At 39.2% G+C, this 18,113-nt stretch overlaps 1 protein-coding gene across 3 annotated transcripts in view; it reads left to right on the top strand.

Moving 5' to 3' along the window:
* adam12b (ADAM metallopeptidase domain 12b) overlaps positions 1 to 18,113 on the top strand; it is a 99,395-nt gene that overhangs the window by 30,445 nt on the left and 50,837 nt on the right. For all 3 annotated transcript variants that reach the window (XM_044046266.1, XM_044046268.1, XM_044046267.1), the window contains one exon: positions 16,677 to 16,755. In XM_044046266.1, the coding sequence (XP_043902201.1) occupies positions 16,677 to 16,755 (79 nt within the window). The remainder of the gene's footprint in view (positions 1 to 16,676; positions 16,756 to 18,113) is intronic.

Below are 18,113 nucleotides of genomic sequence, written 5' to 3' on the forward strand. Positions count from 1 at the left end.
TTCTCCATCCCTTTAACTCACTTTGACGCTTTCTTTCTCTACATATACAGATTTCTGGTCAACGTCAGTTTATATTCTTTTACCACACCGGTAAAGCCTTGGTTGGATGCCTTTCAGGTTCTATCCATCTGTTCTATAGTGAATGGAATGTTTGAAGAACATCTTCAGTGAAGGGTTTTTGAATTTGGCACAGACATGCACCTGGAGTAGAGCAGGAGCTGAATAGATGTAGGTGTTACTGGAATCTCAGAAACATTTTTTTTTCCATCTCGAGAACACAATATTCCAAAAAAAACATCTTGTGGGAATCCTTTCATTCTCACAAACGTACTTTTAGGCCTCACAGATCAACTGTCAAGATTACCCTCAAAATATCCGTCTGGGAGTTTTGTTTTTTTTTTTGCTTATTTTAACTATGAAAAGGGCCAGAAAATGACCTGTGAGTTAAGTGCTTTTGCCCATTTTTCCAGGAAAAACTTTCAATATCTGCCAGTTATTTACAATTTACTGCATGATTTAAAATGAAGAAAAACTAAAAGTGTTATTTCAAAAAAACACAAACACCAGATTTTGAGTGTTAAATTTGAAATTTATATAGTATAGTAACTACTACCCTATAGTAGTATAGGCCAAAAAAAATGGAATGCATGTACAGGTGTTTTTCCAAGACGCTGATTTGCCGGCTTCCTACAACATCACGAGTGAAATTACCGTAATAACCACATGAAAAATGCGTCTAGAAAAAAAAAATGTATGACTGTAATAGAGTGGTAACTATAGCTCAACCAAGCAATGATTTAAGTTGAGGAATAACATGCTTCTGACCAGAAATGATGATAATGTTATTCACAATAACACGTAGAATAATTTCCACGTTCTTTAGATGTAACTGTAGTCATTCCCAGCGACTGGGTAGCAACCTACTGATGCATCCTGGGAGAGTTGTTTGGGGTTCCCAAATAAATAAATAAATAAGCATTTTATTCAGCCTTTAATTAAGGAAATAACGTGTGATTCACTGATCAAATGTGATTCAGATTCAATATTGAGCCTTTTACAGAAATGGCATTAACAAAAAAGGCAGAAATGTTATATTATGTACAAATTTGCTCTTATAACAATTTATATTAAGAAAAACAAACCACTAACAGCACTAACGAGCTGTTAGTGCACTTCAACGGCACTTCACTGATACAGTCGTGTTGTGTTTTATTGAGTTTCATTGATGCAAAAGAACATCACCAATGTTCAAGTGCTTTTAAACTTACATGCAGTTTACAGCACAGAGGGAGTGAGAGGGAGTGGACCATCTGCTCACAGGACAAACAATAAGTAACATGTAAGCAGAAACGATTTTCTTCTGTTTTAGTTTTCTGAGCAAATCACAGAGAGAAAGAGCCTCGGGGGGGGGGAGGGGTCTGCATCTCTGTTCACAAAGCACTTTTTATTATAAATTACACTCTGTCATGTGCTCTATTGTGTCAGATGGAATGAGCTATTATCTTGTTGTAGGTGAGCAGGAAATTTATTATCTGCGTTGGAGCTTTGTGAAATTGCGTAATGGGCCTACAGATGTTGATTATGCATAATATCCATATTAATCCCGGGCACCATTTGTCTGCATCAGCAGGAAACACATCCTGTAGAGTGTCTTACATGAGTGATTACGTTAGTCCGCTGCACATAAATAGATTTCTCAAAATGCAACGCTTGGACCGTGCCGTATAACCCGCCCGGGTTTTGTTGTCTCCCACAGGATGCAGCCATTAGTGTGCAGTTTGTCTCAAAATTACAGTTCCCGGAATCAGTCTGTGCGCGAGCTTCCAAAAGCCTTCGCCATAAGAGCTTTAATGAGAAATCCTTGTCAAAAGAGGAATTGCTTTGTGTGTGTGTGAGATTCACATCGTCCTCCTCCTGTGTCTCAGCGTGGCACAGAGAGTTGGTCTTTTGTTGCGTACCCATGAGAAATAAGGGTGATTATACCTGAGACGGCCCAGCTCAGCAGCTGTTCCAGCCTCTCGATGGCGTTTATCTGATAAGGTTACTGCCAGCAATATCGCTCACCGTGCCGTCAGCGCGTACTGGTGATATAAATTCAGATTAGACGCCGGTACAGAAATTGCTTAACAGAATTTCCCTGCTGGCAGGATTTCACATTCGCGTTTTCACGTACGTTCCACGTCCATCCGGCCTCTATTGATCCATGTATGCATTTCAAGTGAGCATAATTAACACATAATATCAGCGCGCATGTACTGTCGTACCTCTCAGAGCTCTGCAAGGTCACGTGACGAGAGCTGCGCGCATACGATGCATTAGTTTAAAATGTCACATTGCTATAGATTATCTCTGAGGACTTGCAGTGAATTTATTTACCATGATTATAAACGTGTGTGAGCAGGACTTTCCAGTGTAGATCTCTAGGAATGAAAGTTTAATACTATGAAATGATGCATACACTGCTTGAAATGGGCCGTCTCTGCAATCTGCAGTTTGTGCATGCCGTGCACTTACTGTATGAATAAACATTTTAAATATAATTCATGTATAAACTAAATATTAAATTCATGAAAAGTAAGAAATACAATAAAACTAAACTATCCGTGAACTTTAGTCAATAGTAATAATACAGTAGGGTATGTCATACATCTGGAGGTGGAGTTTTATACATCAAGTGTCAGCTTTAACCCACAACATTTTATATTTGGCATTTGTTTATGTAAATCAAAATAATCCAAATAATCTGTTAGATTTGGTTTAAATTTAACGTGACCCTTTAACACCGAGCGTATCGCTGACGACGCGTTGGCTCAAGCGAACGCTGCATTTTCCGTAGTTCGGAGTTGCACGTCGAAGCCAATGTGTGGTCATTACGGTAATTTCACTCGTGCTGTTTCAGGAAGCTGGAGAATGAGCATCTTTGTCGCCATAGAGGATAGAGTTGGAAAAACACCGGTGCATACAGTAGTTTCCATTTTTGTGGCATGTTTTTGCACATTTAGAGACAAAGACTCTGAAAAAAATTGTTGTTGTAAATATGTTTCATACTATTTCAAATTTAACATGCAAAATCTGTTCATTTACAACCTAAATAAACCTTTTTTTCTTCTTCATTTTAAATTGTGAATACACTATTTTAACATGCAGTAAATTGTGAATTAATTAATTAATTAATAATTAAACTACTAGATATTAGAAGTTATTCTGGGAAAATGGACACAAGCACTTAGTTATTGGACATTCTCTGATCCTTTTTATAGTAAATTAATTGTTTGTCTGTAAATTAAATTAAATTAAATTAAATTAAATTAAATTAAATTAAATTAAATTAAATTTAAAAAGTCCAGACAAACATTTTAAAGGCTTAGGTTCTGCCAATTATTACTCATTTACTAAAAAAATATGTCAAACCAGCCCAATTACCTATTTCCCACCTGAATTTGTCTTCAAGTGTGTCCCCAAACGTATCCTCTTACAGAAATGCACACATTGACATTATATGGTTCCATTCACACACACACACACACACATTAGAAGGAAGTTCACAATGAAGCCACAGGTCCCTGGGAAAACGAGGCAGAGAGGAAATGCATCACTTGACATCACTGATTGAAGGGGAAGTTTTTGCTGCTCCGCATCCACGTTGACAACACGCCGACGACAGCACAATTATTCACCCGGGGGCTGCGAGTGTAAACACAGAAGCCATGGGGAGCGCTTCTTTTTTTTTTTTTTGTGGAATTATAAAAACATTTGCATTTGTCTTTTTTGACAGATTTGCTCTGAAAAGAAATCTGCAGAGAGGCAGGTGAATGTTGTTTTTGTTCAGCATCAATCACTTATTTATTATATGAACTATAAAAGTGGGATATAACAGAGTTATAATATATTCACGAGTAATATTGAATGTGATTGTATATGAATGTATGCACAGATGGATGAGCTTTACTGATCCCAAAACTGTGAGATTCCTTTGTTATATCAATGCATTAGTATACACTTAATAAACTATACAGAGTATACACTTATACACTTATAATGAGGATACAACAAATAAAAATATAGGAAATATGACCCTACAAATGCAGACTTATCTCAAGATATAATTCTACATATAACTGTATATATATATATATATATCTATATCTCAATATCTATCTCTACATCTATAGCTATCCCCTATATTGTTATACCTCTCTATCTCAACATCTCTATCTGTCTCTATTTCTATCTATATACTGTATCTATGTATATCTATATATATACTATGTATACCTCTATATATGTGTGTATATATATACACGTATATTTATATATGTATGTATATATCTTTATACCTCTGTCTGTCTCTCTATTTCTATATTTCTATCTATCTATCTATCATTTATATATATATATGTATGTATATATATATATATCTGTCTATTTCTATCTGTCTCTATATCTATATATCTTTTTATCCATATATCTGCCTCTATCTATGCCTATCTGTCTTTTTATCTATCTACATATCTATTTATATCTATCTATATATCTCTATATATATATATACGTATACCTCTATCTCCTATATCTTTATACCTCTGTCTCTCTATATCTCTCTATCTCTCTCTAGATATATATATATATACACATATATGTATATATATACTGTATATATATATATATATATATATGTATATATATATATATATATATACACACACATATCTCTCTCTGTCTCCCTGTCTCTAACTTAAAGGCCCTCTGTTGTTTTAGCGGCCGCCGCTCCGTCCAGGAATCGAAGCCTCGCGTTGCGCAGCATCAGCACTGGTGACAGACTGCTCACCCTGATCACTACGTTAGAATGATACATCAGTGCCAAAGTGAAAGTTTTCTTCACCATGTTCACAAGGTAATGGGGTGGAGAATGACAAATTATACACTATTATCCAATTGGAGAATCGGCGCAGCGTCCATGAAAGTGTTAAGAGCGGGGGTTTAATGACGTGAGACTGCTTCCTTTTTTCTGTTGGCGAGGAGGGAAGAATGCTGATGGCTGGGGATGTGTGTGCAGTCGGTGGAGAGATGAAGTGTCTCACTGAGGCAGACGTCTCTTGCGGGGCGCGAGTTAAAGTTTCCCCGAGTCGAGCCGCTTGTGTCCGTCGACTTTGAAAAAAACCAAATCACGATCGCTGCGATGGCTCTGACTGTGCGAGAGGATGATTCATATTGATATGCTTCAATTACCTCATGTTCCCTTTTTAGTTTCTGATTTATTCTTGCAAAAAAAGGAAGAAAGACAAAATAGATTTTTTTGTTCTGCTCAGCTCCTAATCACATCCCCCCCCCCAAGACAAAAAAGTATGGCTGAACAGTGAGGCTGCCCTGGGGAGACACCATAGATTAATTGGACAGATAGGAACCCTCTGACATGAGCATTTATGCGTTTGTTTACTCTTTTTCAATGAATAATAATAGACCACCTCCCTTGAAGATCCCCAGTCACTCATTAGTTCCGGTGTGTAGCTCGCTATGAATGGGAATACAGCAGCACAGCCGGAGTGAAGCAGCAGTTCATCTCCGCACTGGACGAGAATACGAAAACTTCTCCCAGAGGTTGTTTAGAATACTTATTTCCCACAAACTTTTAATGAAGATGTAAAAGCTATTGCACTTGCTCGTCTTCCACGTGTTTCATATGTTGTGGGTTGGTTTTTTTTACGCACACAAACCCACCGACCTTTGAGTCTGTTACAGTGCACAAGCACACAACTTTATTTATTGATGGACATCTTGACGTGAAGAGGATTTCAACACACAACATAAAAGTGTCTTTGGATGAACTTCGGACTACAGCTTTAAATTTTTTAGTATTTTTGTTTTATTATTATCATTCTGGCTTTTTGTTGGCGTCACAGCATTTTTTAAAGTGTAAATACTGACGTTACAGATACTGCAATTACTTTTCATTGACTGTAAAAACGTGTTTTTGTTCAAATTGATTATCATTAGCTGATGATTTATTGAGGTTAATATTTTTGGGCCATTTTTGTATAAGCAATACTACCTTTGCCGTGATTTGTTGCTTCAAAAATAGCTTTTATTTTCAAGTATTACTTAATAATAGTGACATTATCTGACAACCTATTGTCTCGTGAAGTTACATAAGGGATACATCGATTCATCTGTTCATTCTGTCGATTGTTTGAGTCAGAAAATGTGGAAAAATGTTGATCAGTTGTTTTTCAAACCAAAGTTTTTCAGTTTTAATGGTTTCATTGGAGCAAAGAAACTGGAAAATATTCACATTTAAGAAGCTGAAAAATCATAAAACTTGTTTTAATAACGAAAAAAAATGATGATCAAAATAGTTGACGACTCATTTAATAATCGATGAATCGAGTAAGTGTTCATTGTAACCGCTCTAAACAGGGAAAAAAAACTCAATTTAAGAAAACACTTGAATCTTTGAAGAAAAATCTCTCAGTGCAGATGTTGTGCTTCAGTCATTAACATGATTATTCTGAATTGATTGATTTTTCTGTTTTCCGTGTTGGTTCATGCTCTGCAGCGTTTTATTGCTGTTTTCGGTGTTTTGAGGAATCTGTCCGTCAGTAATTGAAGATCATCAGCAGCAGGTTTCAACTTCAGTCAAACTCAATAGATTGATCGGACACGACGGCGGCTCTCTGCTCTTCAGAGCACGTTTTTCAAACGCCTCACGCGCCATATAAAGATTTCATGGCGCTCTGCTTGTTATGGTGATTTTTTTTGCCTGCGGGTATTTTGAGTTAGTACCGTCATCATCGGCATCATCCACTGACCAGAAACCATTTTTTGCCTCTCCCTTGTTAAGTTAATAAAGAATCATACGCTATGGAATAATGTTTAAGAGCATCGCTTTCAACAAACAGCCTCAGTGGAGCGATATGTGAAGAGAATACTAACACCAGCCGCTCATTAACTGAAGCCTTGTTTTCCACTAAGCGGTGCAGTGCAGTTTGGAATGATAAACCCTGATCTGCCCTGTGTTCAGACTGTAGGGGTAAGCGCGCCAGATCCGTTAATTACGTAGCTATTTACGTACCCGTTATGCGTCAGTTGAATTGGCGTGACATCTGATGTATAGCGTGATGTGTTTCGGCCCATAAATTCCACAGCGGAGAAGAGGAAGAAGGATGTGACTCCGTGAAACGCAGAGTGCAGAAAATGGAGGACATCCAACATAAAGTGTTGTTTCTTCTTGACATGCGGTCGTTTATCACAACAAGACAAGTTTGATAGACGGCTGAAGAGCGCACGGAAAACACCGCCATCGTACATAAGTGATGACTCTCGGTTTGACTGTGTCTAGCAGGAGCCTGGTGCTTGGTACCCAAACAAAAAGGGGTGCCAAAAACCGGATGGACAGGATTTATTATTATTTTGGCTCCATTCTCAGTGTTTGACAATGAGAAGTGAACTCAATTGGTGTTTATATAGCGGCTGACTTAAAGGAATACTTCACAGATTTGCATTTAGCTTTGTATTACTAAATTAGGGGTAGTGTTTTTGAAAACGTTTGCTTCCCAGCCTCACTTTCCCCTGAGTCGAGAAATATCTTCATTCTTTTTTTTGTTACGTGTCCACCAGTCACATTTGGTCCGTGCCAATTCTGCACTTTTTAGACCCACCTGTAGGGGGACGGGACGGTACCTCATTCCCAGAATGGAAACAGTGTCCGCCATCTTTGCTAACAGCTACGCTAACAGGACCAGGTGTCACTGGTGGGCACGTAACAAAGAAAAGAAGGAAGATATTTCTCAACTAAGGAAAAAATGAGTTTGGGAAGCACACTTTTTCAAAAATACTACCTCTATTCTACTAATACAAAGCTAAATGCAAATCGAAGTATTCTTTTAACTTTGTGAGAAGTCTATTCAAAAATGTACTAAATGTACACAGTCTTAATGGAGAGTTAAGGAACTTTGATGTAGAAACATGTTTAATTCCTTAATAATAAGGAAGTTTTTAACTTTAATATCTTTAAAGTTAAAAACTGTTTTGACTCAAACTGTCTTATCAAGACGTATCAAGTGTGTATGGTTAACCACCTGTAAAATACCTTAAAAAAAACCTTTAGTGGGGGCCTGGTAAGGTCGGCAGTTCAAATCCCAGTTCAGCCGAGTTCAGCTTTCTGAGTGTGTGAGTGGGTTTTTCCACAGGTTCTTTGTTTCCCTCCCGACATTCAAGAGGTTAATTGGACACAATTGGACTGGGGACATGTCCAGTGTGTACCCCGTCTTTCGCCCCATGTCAGCCGGGATTGGCTCCAGCTAGAGGAAGCGCTAGACAATGAAAGAGGAAAGATAGAAATGTATAAGACCACGCAAGAAACAGAATAAAAATCAAACGGTGGTTTAAAGACAATGGAGCAGAACAACAACAAATAATGATCCTAGTGAAAAGACGATCATTTCATCCTTTCACTAACACAAAGCGAGCTCCTCTTTTCCCCTTCACTCTATGAGAAGTAGGAGAATTTGTCTTTATTCATGCACACGCTCGCTCTCGCTGCGCTCTGTGTGAGCACATTTTTCCCTCCCGCTGATTTGACAGACTATTCCCTTTAAAGGGGCGCAGGGGGAAGAACATGACTTCATGTTCTTTGTATAGTTTTGAGGGAAAATATGTTTAGTGTCAGGATCGTTTAATTGAGTTAGAATATTCCGGACGTTCAAGCCAACAGCCATGAAGCAGCTCATTCTCTTAACTGCTCCGTTTTTTTTACCTCAGTGCTCTTGGCCGCCACTTACTTCACAACTGAGGGAAATAATTCCGGCGACAAAAATCGTAATGTTTCACACCGTAACTGACGTGCGCTTTCATTAAAAGCATAAAACGTTTCCAGGGATTGACACCGTGCCATTTTTAATCCTCGCTCTGCACCTGCAGCCGTGCACCTTTTTACACAAACTCTATTAAGACTTTGCTGCGCTCGTAAAATGTAATGCAATGGGTGGCAAAAAGGAGAATTTCTGGAATGATAAAAGACAATGTTAACATTGCGATGGAACCCTTTGGAGATGCTTTGTGACATTCCTGACGTGAAAGCCAACAATGGCCTCACCATCAATGTAGAATCACATGCTGTGGCACTTATTCTACACACAGTATTAGCTCCATTGATCAGGAACGTGGTACAGATGCCGTGCAGTGCACCAGCATCGTCAACATGGCTGCTTTTTATTTCAAACAATGCATTATTACTCGTCTCCTGACAAGAAATAAAACACGTGACCTCGCTGTCACTCACTATCAGTGCATTTTATTACTTTCTGTCACTGATGCTCCTCGGGGTCCATATATATTCTTCAACGAGCCGAGCAGGCATGAAAGAAATCATATGGTCAGTGATTGAACGGGGGGGAAAATGTCATTTGAATGTGTTATCAGACCGTATGCATTTCACCGCGAATGCCTGTGGGGTGTAAGAGGCGGATGATTCGCACGTAGGTTGGTGGAGACGAGAGGCGACCAGTGGTGACCTCACCCGTAAGAGTGTGAACTCCCAATTTCTGAAGCCTCCGGATTGGCGATGTGGCCGGGCTCCTATTGGATGACTTGTGCCGTCAATCACGTTGGTCTCCACACTGTAAATGTTCCTGTAAATGGGAATTTACAATATGTGCTATTGAAAGACCTGGCGATTGAGAGATTAAGAGAAATGTTTATTTTCCTCATTGCCTTCCATTCACACAAAGTTCTTTTTTGGTGATTATTCAGTATATTTTGAGTTGTGGTTTGGCCTCGTACCAGCATACCAGCAGACGGCGTCCACTTTTGTTGGCGACGATGAAAGATGCTGCTCATTCACTTTGAATGTTGTGACGTCGAATGTCCAGCTTTTCGAGTGGCAGGCCTGCGTCGGTGTCAGCCAATCAAAACACACTATGCAAATAAAACAACAGTCATAGCCAGTCAAATCATATTTATCTCAAACACGACACAGTTTTTTACCTGTACAACTAACGGTGCCTAACTGAGATTCAGTCCCACGTCAGCTGTTAATGATATTGTCGTCCTGTCACATGACTTTATCTATGCTCCCTCATGGGCCTTTTATCGCCCTTTGCTGCATTTTAGTGTGAACGTGCTATGACATAAATAGAGTCTTGCGCCCACATACTTGAACCTCTGGACTTCCACGGAACGTCCGCCGTCCAATCGCAGACAAGATTCACCAGAGTGTCACACGTTTGTGACGTCGGCTTCTCAGTGCCGTGATTCGGAAATGGTGGAATAACTGCCAGATACCGAAAGTGAAAGTCATGTCATCGATTCTATCGATTCTACAGTCATAAAATCATCATGATGGTCATATTTCATTTCATTTCATTTTTTATTCATCAGGACAGTGTACAATTACATGATGCATAAAACAGCAGAGATGCTTGTACCAGACTGTAATTTCCATCTGTAGTCCTAAGGGGGAGGGGTCAAAGTGTAAGATATATATAGTGCAAGTTAATACACCATTCAAATACATCATCTAGACATCGAACCTACAGCATATGTACTGATATGATCTAAAAGAGCACAACTCAACACACAACTAACATTCAGAGAAGGTGCAACCTTCATCGTGCATACAGTACAAGTCAATCACATATCAATAATCTCAATAAATCACTTAAATCACAGATGCATACATCTCTGGTTATCTAAAAACCATGTTTTTGAGTGTTAATATCCATCTGACTTGAAAATCAACATATAACTCTTATTTGTATTTGTCTTAAATCAGTAAAACCAAGAAATGCTAGAAATTCAGTGTCATTGCCCCTTTGCCTTGAATCAGATCTGTATTTGAAAAAACACTGTGGACCGTGGTGATGTCTTTGCTGAAAAGATTTCGAATGTGTGACTTGAAACAAAGGCTCTTGACTCAGTGAACGGCTTTGGTTTCTTTGCTTTGGTCAGTCAATATTTAAATAGGCTTCGACTCGTCAGCCTGCTTGGTTGATATTGGTCTGCTGCCCACTCGAGCATCTCTATTGGATTCTTCTTTTTTTCTCTGTTGGTCAAAGTGGCCGATCACTCCGTCAAACCCCATCCATGGTAGTCCTTTATGGATGGAGTGTAGTTTGAATTCAAATAAAAAAATGGATGGTTTAATGTTTGTTTTTGTCCCAATTTTCCTGAGAAAAAGCTCCACATTTGCTCGATTCCAGTTTGCAGTGTGTGTGTTTAGATAGCTGCATCATAAGACTATTTTCATTTATATAATCATATAATATCATTGTATAGGACATTTTGTGGTGTTATTCGCATAGTTTTCAATCAAGTGTTAAAAAAGTAGAGCTGAAAGATTTGAAGAATTCTACTCCGGGGTAGCATTACCTCAACATCATCAAACCATGATCGGCTAAACACAAAGGTCAAGCGCGGATCTATAGATAATTTAGCATAGCTCAAAGCAGTGTGGTGTTCAAACACTGTATAAGTTGTGTTCCTAATTTAGGGGACGCGTCCTTCAAAGACAGCCTTTTAAGTTGTTTTTAATCAATAAATCTGTCGATCATTTTCTTGGTTATTTGGTATCTTACTATTTTTAAAAACTGATCAAAATGACAATGACCTCCTGTTTATTTGTTTTTGTTTTTTTTATCCTCAAACTAACTCAATTGTCATAAAGAAGCAAAGAAACCTGACAATGTTCACATTTAAGAAGCTTAAATTGCAAATAAATTGTTTTTATTTTATGAAAAAAGAATTGCCAGAGCGTTAAATGTGTGGATTCTTCCTGGGTCAACCGTCCCTGAATCCACTGGACTCTGACGAGGCTACAAAACTAGGGATGCAGGTGGCTTCAACACAATGCTTTCCGTGCAACAGTGAGTGTGCGACAGAATCCTTCCACAGATCAGACCATCTCATATCACTTTGACCAAATCTTCCCTGAATTGGGACACAAACGCCGCCGGGAAACCGAAAAACTGATGAAACGACTGTAAAGAACAGATTAATGGAGAAGTAAAACTTACATGAGTAATCTTTTACAAAGCCAGAGGAGTGGAGTGAAGGAGGGAAGGAAGGAAGGCACTAATTCCGCAGGTTCAGGGGGGATTTTTTTCTGTGTTGCTCTCCCTCCGCTCCTCCCACCCTCATCTCCATCCCTCACTCCAGTGCACACGACACAGCCGAGCCTAAGCTGCAGGGACACTGAGCTGTCTGTAAATCAATTTGGAACGCAGCCGCATGCACGTGTGGAAATAGAATTAGACTTGTCAACCACACCTATTTAGTTCATCTCGGCGTACAGTACCATAAGTAGGAGTTATTGGAATAAGGCTTAGGGTCAGGCTTGTGGGGTGGGGGGTGGGTGGATTAAAGAAGAAAAAAAAGATCAGTCATGAGTCTTCAAAGGAAGCAGATCGACTCCTGGAGGAGCTATATTTCTCTCAAACGGTCTCATGCTCAGGGGGTTTTTGTATAATAGGAAATGATTACACGAGACGCGGAGTCACGTTCATGCAAATGAGCTTCAGTTGCGTTTCACTTTGCACAGAACACTGTATTCCGTGATTCATGCAAACAGTGTGTACGACGATGATTAAACGCGGTCGCTTTCATTCACACAAGACTCACGCGTGTGTGTGTGTGTGTGTGTGTGTGGGTCACAGTAAGGACGCTCTCGCTCCGTATGTGTCCTTCGTTTCCACAGAGGTCATGAAGGAGGTGAGGTCTTATACGGTCCATTGTAATGAGTTTCTCTGCCGCGTCCTTGCCTGCGATGTCCCTGCGTTTTTAGTCATGTCTCCGGGTGTGACATTCATTGACTGTTGTGTGGTATATATATATATATGTGTGTATATATATATATATATATATGTATAGATAGATAGAATAAGATAGATTTGAATAAGAACTGCTTGTTATTTAGACTCCCACACTTATGTCGGTGTGTAAGTGTGGGAAACATTATATTATAAACACATTATAACCTCCACAGTATGGAACTGAACAATTCATCACAATGTGCGACGATAGTTAGCAAAATGCAAAGGCTGCATTTACATTTCACATTGAGATTATTTGTTCAATATTGTGGAAATTATTCATTATGTTTTTTTATCTATTACGCGGTGAATCATTAGCGTGTGTTTTGTTATGTCAGCTTTTTTTTTTTCTTTAACAATGAACCATATTGTGGTTCCAATGCTCATCTACTGTATGATGAAACTGTTTGGGGAAACACTGATGGACATTTTCTGGATCAAATATCAAATAAATTCCCCGTGATTGAGAAGTTAATGTACATAATAATTGATTATAATTACAAATAAGCATTGGTCGCAAAAGTTGGACCTAAAATATTGTATTTTTATCAGAAAAATTAACTTTTACAAACTTTTCTGGCCTTTAGAGAAGAAGAGTTTGTTTGTGTGGTGCTAAACTAAAGAGAATACGATTATTTTAAAACAGTATTTTATTTGATAGAGTTTCTATTAATTAAAGAACCGCTTATTCATCACAATTAACCTTTTCAATGAGCGTAGCGGATTCAACGTTGGACTGTGTGCACTGAATCGTAACACACACACTTTGGAGCATCGAGTCGATGCTTATTGACCAAAGCAATGATGAAGAAAAATGTTACAGAAAAGTATCAAGTTAAAGTTAATATTAGTTCTCAGGTAAAAACTGTTTATTCTGTAAAATGACAGTTTGTTCATCGTTTGCGCTTTAATCAGAAATTCTGCATTTCTCTTTCATTCTGCCCTTTTGTTAACGCGTGGAAGTCACACTGGGTTTTCCACTGACATTCAAACTAATGTCATGTGCCAGCTTCCATCCATATTTCATCCAGTTACATCAGCAGTATCTTCAAATGATAACTTAGTATTGATCCAGTGCTTTTAGTTGCAAAACACTTTAAAAACAAATTTAAAAACGGTGAAATTGATCAAGTTAAATGCAAACAATACCATCAAGTCTAAAAAAAAAAGTGACAAATAGAAGTAATCAGGGAGAATCTGCATCCTTCATTACTGCCTTTCAAAGGAATCCATAACCGTCACGTCTCCGCTGCAGCGGGGAGGGAGGACATTTCCTAAGTGCTGTCAATAAAAAGAGCAAAATCTCCCCTATTTATGAGGACATGCAAGCTCCGGGAGCGTTAAAGGATTGTCACTCCTCCAGCGGCTCAGATTTATTTCTATGTGCCCGGGGACGTTTTCGTGATCATCAGCAGGGTCACAGATCTCGGACGCATGTAAACACAATCCCACACCGCAGAGTTGAAGGGTAAAGCGGCGGGCGGAGGACGGAGGAAACACTCCCCAGCGTTTCCTCCGTTATCAACATTCGTGGCCTAAATAAATAAACCCGCTGCACTGTGCTCTTGTTGCCAAAGAGTTGATTACACGCATGTAAAACCCACAAGCTTTGCTCCGAAACAGTGTCAGAGCATCACGGGAAACATGCTTTTCACGCCTAAGCTGGCTTTTCCCGAAACGTGTAGCATTTGCCCGGAATGACCACGACATAAATCCTGTCTTTTTATATATAATATTGACAGTAAAGTAACAGGCACTTTTTTAAAGTGGTGGTATTTTGCCATGTTTCTATTAAGCATATGCTTCCCTCTCTGATGTGTCATCCATTTTTAATGAGACATGCCGGTCTCTTTAAAGTGATTACAGGCCTGTGGCTTATCAGCTTTGCTTAAAACCGTGCTAATGGCATGATAAGGCACATTAAAGAGATAATAAGTATTTAATGAAGCTAAATGGTCTGGACTACAGAGGATTGATGCTTCTTCTTTTTTTTTTTTTGAACAGGTCGTAGAAAGAAAATGAACTTAAAATGGTCCAGATAAGATATTGGGGTGAAAAAAAATCATTATTAGCTTAATGGACTCTCGTCTAATTCTGTTTTCTCCGGTAGATGCAGGCTGTGTGGGATGGCACAGCATTGTGGGATATGAGTGTTTTGAGAAACACTATGTTCTGGTTTTTTAATCCTGTCAGGCTCCATTTCTGTCTTTGTGAGTCTCATGTTTTATGCAGGAAAAAAAACGTGTTGTTGTTTTGCACTTAGTGCACTTCGGATCCAGACTTAAGATGATTAGTTTTTTGCTCTATAATCCCCTTAATAAACACACATATCTTATGTGACATTTGCAATTATTTATTTATAAAATATTTATTAAACAAAGGTGATCAGAAGATGATAAGAAATAAATTGCACTACTACATTAATTTTCCCGGCCCAGAAAATACATAAGAAAACACATTGGTTTGTTTAAACACTGCAATCAATGTCAAATTTGTATGATGTTTTATATTCTTGAGAAAATGAAGAATGGAAAATAGCAATTAAAATGCAAATATCATTATTCTTACAAATAGTAAATCACGTCACAGTTGCAATATCAGTCAGAACATTTATATTGTGATCCTTTGTGTCGTACTATTCTGGAATCAAATCAGCATTTTTCGTTTTGCCTTCTCTTTTGCACTCTTTCTGGCCACTTTTTACACACACACACACACACACACAGTCTGGTTTTCTTGACTTTGGAGGACATTGCATTGACTTACATTCAGTTCCTGGGGACATAATTACTACTGGCCTAATCCTAAAGCCCGTGGTATACTTCCACGCACGCGCCGCACGCACCAAAGTGTGCGTCGCAGACCCTGGTATACTCCCGCGTCAGGGTCCTGTAGTATCCCACTTCACCATTGGGTGGCGGTACAAGTCTGGACGCAGGGAGTGGCGCGCAGAGAAGAAGAGAACGACGCTACAGCTCTTGAGGCTCGGATGACTATCGTTGGCGACTGCTTCTTCTGTTTACGGAAATGTTTTTTTTCCTGTTTGGTGGGAGGGGCTTACACTCCACCTACCAACCGCACCCAACACGATCTTGTGCACAATTCCAACGCACTGTGCACGGAAATATACCAGGGCCTTAACCCTGACCCTAATTTATGTTATGGGGACTTGATTTTGGTCCCCATAATGTGACAGTGTAAACAGATTAAGGTCCCCACAACATGAGTAATACCTTGAAGACACACACACACACACACATGGTTTATGTAGCTATTCTTAGGACATTGCATTGACTTCTATTCATTTGGACAGGTTTTCCACTAACCGTGACCACAAATCTAAGACATGAGGTTCTGCCTAATTAGGACTTTTGGTTTTGGTCCCAATGAGTCCTACTGGTCCTGATGAGATCAGTGTTTATGTATATGTACATTGTATACACACGCATACTTAGATCATCCTCCCTAATGTCCGTATGATTATGCAGCTGCAAAAAAAAGGACGGGTGTTCCTGCTCCTCATTGAGCAGTGCTGAGGGTGGAGCTCACTACGTCCATCTGCTCATGGCCTGAGGAGAAACACACACACACACACACACACACTGACCTACTGTTTAAAATACTCCCATGCACAGAATAAATGACCTCAGTGGGGCTTCTGCTCATCCGTGGCGTGTGAGTCAAGGACACCACCAATGTTTAGGTATCATTGACATTTTATCCCCTAAATCCTCACAGACGACAGAGTTTAAAGAAAAGGTCCAGAGATCTTTTGCACAAAAATCAATTCACTCTCTCTGATGTTAAGATACCTGAGTGTCTGATGTGTTTGTGTCTCTTTTCTTTTCTCTTCTCTTCTTCCTCTCTTCTCAGGGGTCTCTTTGCGAGCCATTACACCGAGACACATTACCAGGAGGATGGAAGTGCAGTCACTGGTGCTCACAACTTCACGGTACGGTGCCGCTCGAGTGCGTCTGACATTTATGGTCAAGCTAACGTGCAGTTGCAGCTCTGCAGTCAGTCACCCTGTTAAAAAACAAGTGACCCTGTTTCAGTGTTTTTGCCCTTTTTTCCTTTTAAATCTACACTGTTTGTTAGGCATTAGATAACAATTGGATTGAGGATGTTTGAAAAGCCTTGGTTGTTTCTGAGCAGGACACACACACACACACACACGCACAGATCCTCTGGCCTATTTAATAAAAAGCTGTGTTTTTCTTCTTTTTTTTTCTGTTTTCAAGCCAACACTGCCATCAGGATTTTATTGTGGAATCCCCTTTGAGAGGATGATCTAGTCTAGTTTTCCTATGGGTGTGTTAAGTGTGCCTTAATCTTTGGAAAATTGAGATTAAACGTTAATATCAAGGTCACGCACTGTGCTACACGAATTTTTTTTTATATAAATGAAAGAGAAAAACAAATGGTACAACATATAAGTAACACACATTAAATATAGGTTCATAAAGGTACAGGAGGACATTTTCACTTATTTTCTTCTATACAACCCAATGCAGTATAGCTATATATTCTTCAAAATGAAAACTTAAAGGTGACATAGAATGCTTGTATCACACACATATGTTAGTTATGGAGGTCTACTTACATATATGAACTTGTTTTCATGATTAAAAACCTCCTAATCGCTGCAAACGCTGTCGGTGATGTCGATATTTTTAGTACAACTTGTGTAGATGTCGGGTTACAGTGCATGACATCAGGTCGTCAGAGTCGGCAGCCTCAGGCTTAACACTTCTTTTTTTGTTTTAAACAACATCACTGTTAAACTGAGCGGTGAACATGTGATTTACACTTTGGAGGAGAATGTTGATTTATTTTTGCAAGCGGTGACGTCAGAATCCAAACCAGACGTAAGAACACAAGACACTGGATGGAACATAAAACGAGAGCGCTGATAGTAAGAAGTAATGTAGGGTAAAAAAATATCTTTGTATGCATAAACACGGTGTACTTCTTTTAACTTTTTAACTTTTTTCATTGGTTGAAATCCTCTACGTCCAGATAACCATCGATCAATAAAGTTGGCTGGGGGATAAAAAATAAAAAGCACTCATGATGCCGACTGCCTGATAACTGCTAGGGTGAAGGACCGAGCACCAGACACACACACGGCCCTTTTTCACTGTGGTTCCGCCTCGGCACGGCACGGCACGGCACGGCACAGCACAACACGTCTTAGATTGGTTTTCCACTACAAAAGCACTCAGCGTGGGCGGAGTCTTCACTGCGCGGCTGCGTGACGTCGTTTTACAAACGAGTGACTTGTAAAGCAGTTGTTTTCAGTGTAACTCA

This window comes from Solea senegalensis, linkage group LG15 (assembly GCF_019176455.1).
Source record: "Solea senegalensis isolate Sse05_10M linkage group LG15, IFAPA_SoseM_1, whole genome shotgun sequence".
Lineage (NCBI taxonomy): Eukaryota > Metazoa > Chordata > Actinopteri > Pleuronectiformes > Soleidae > Solea > Solea senegalensis.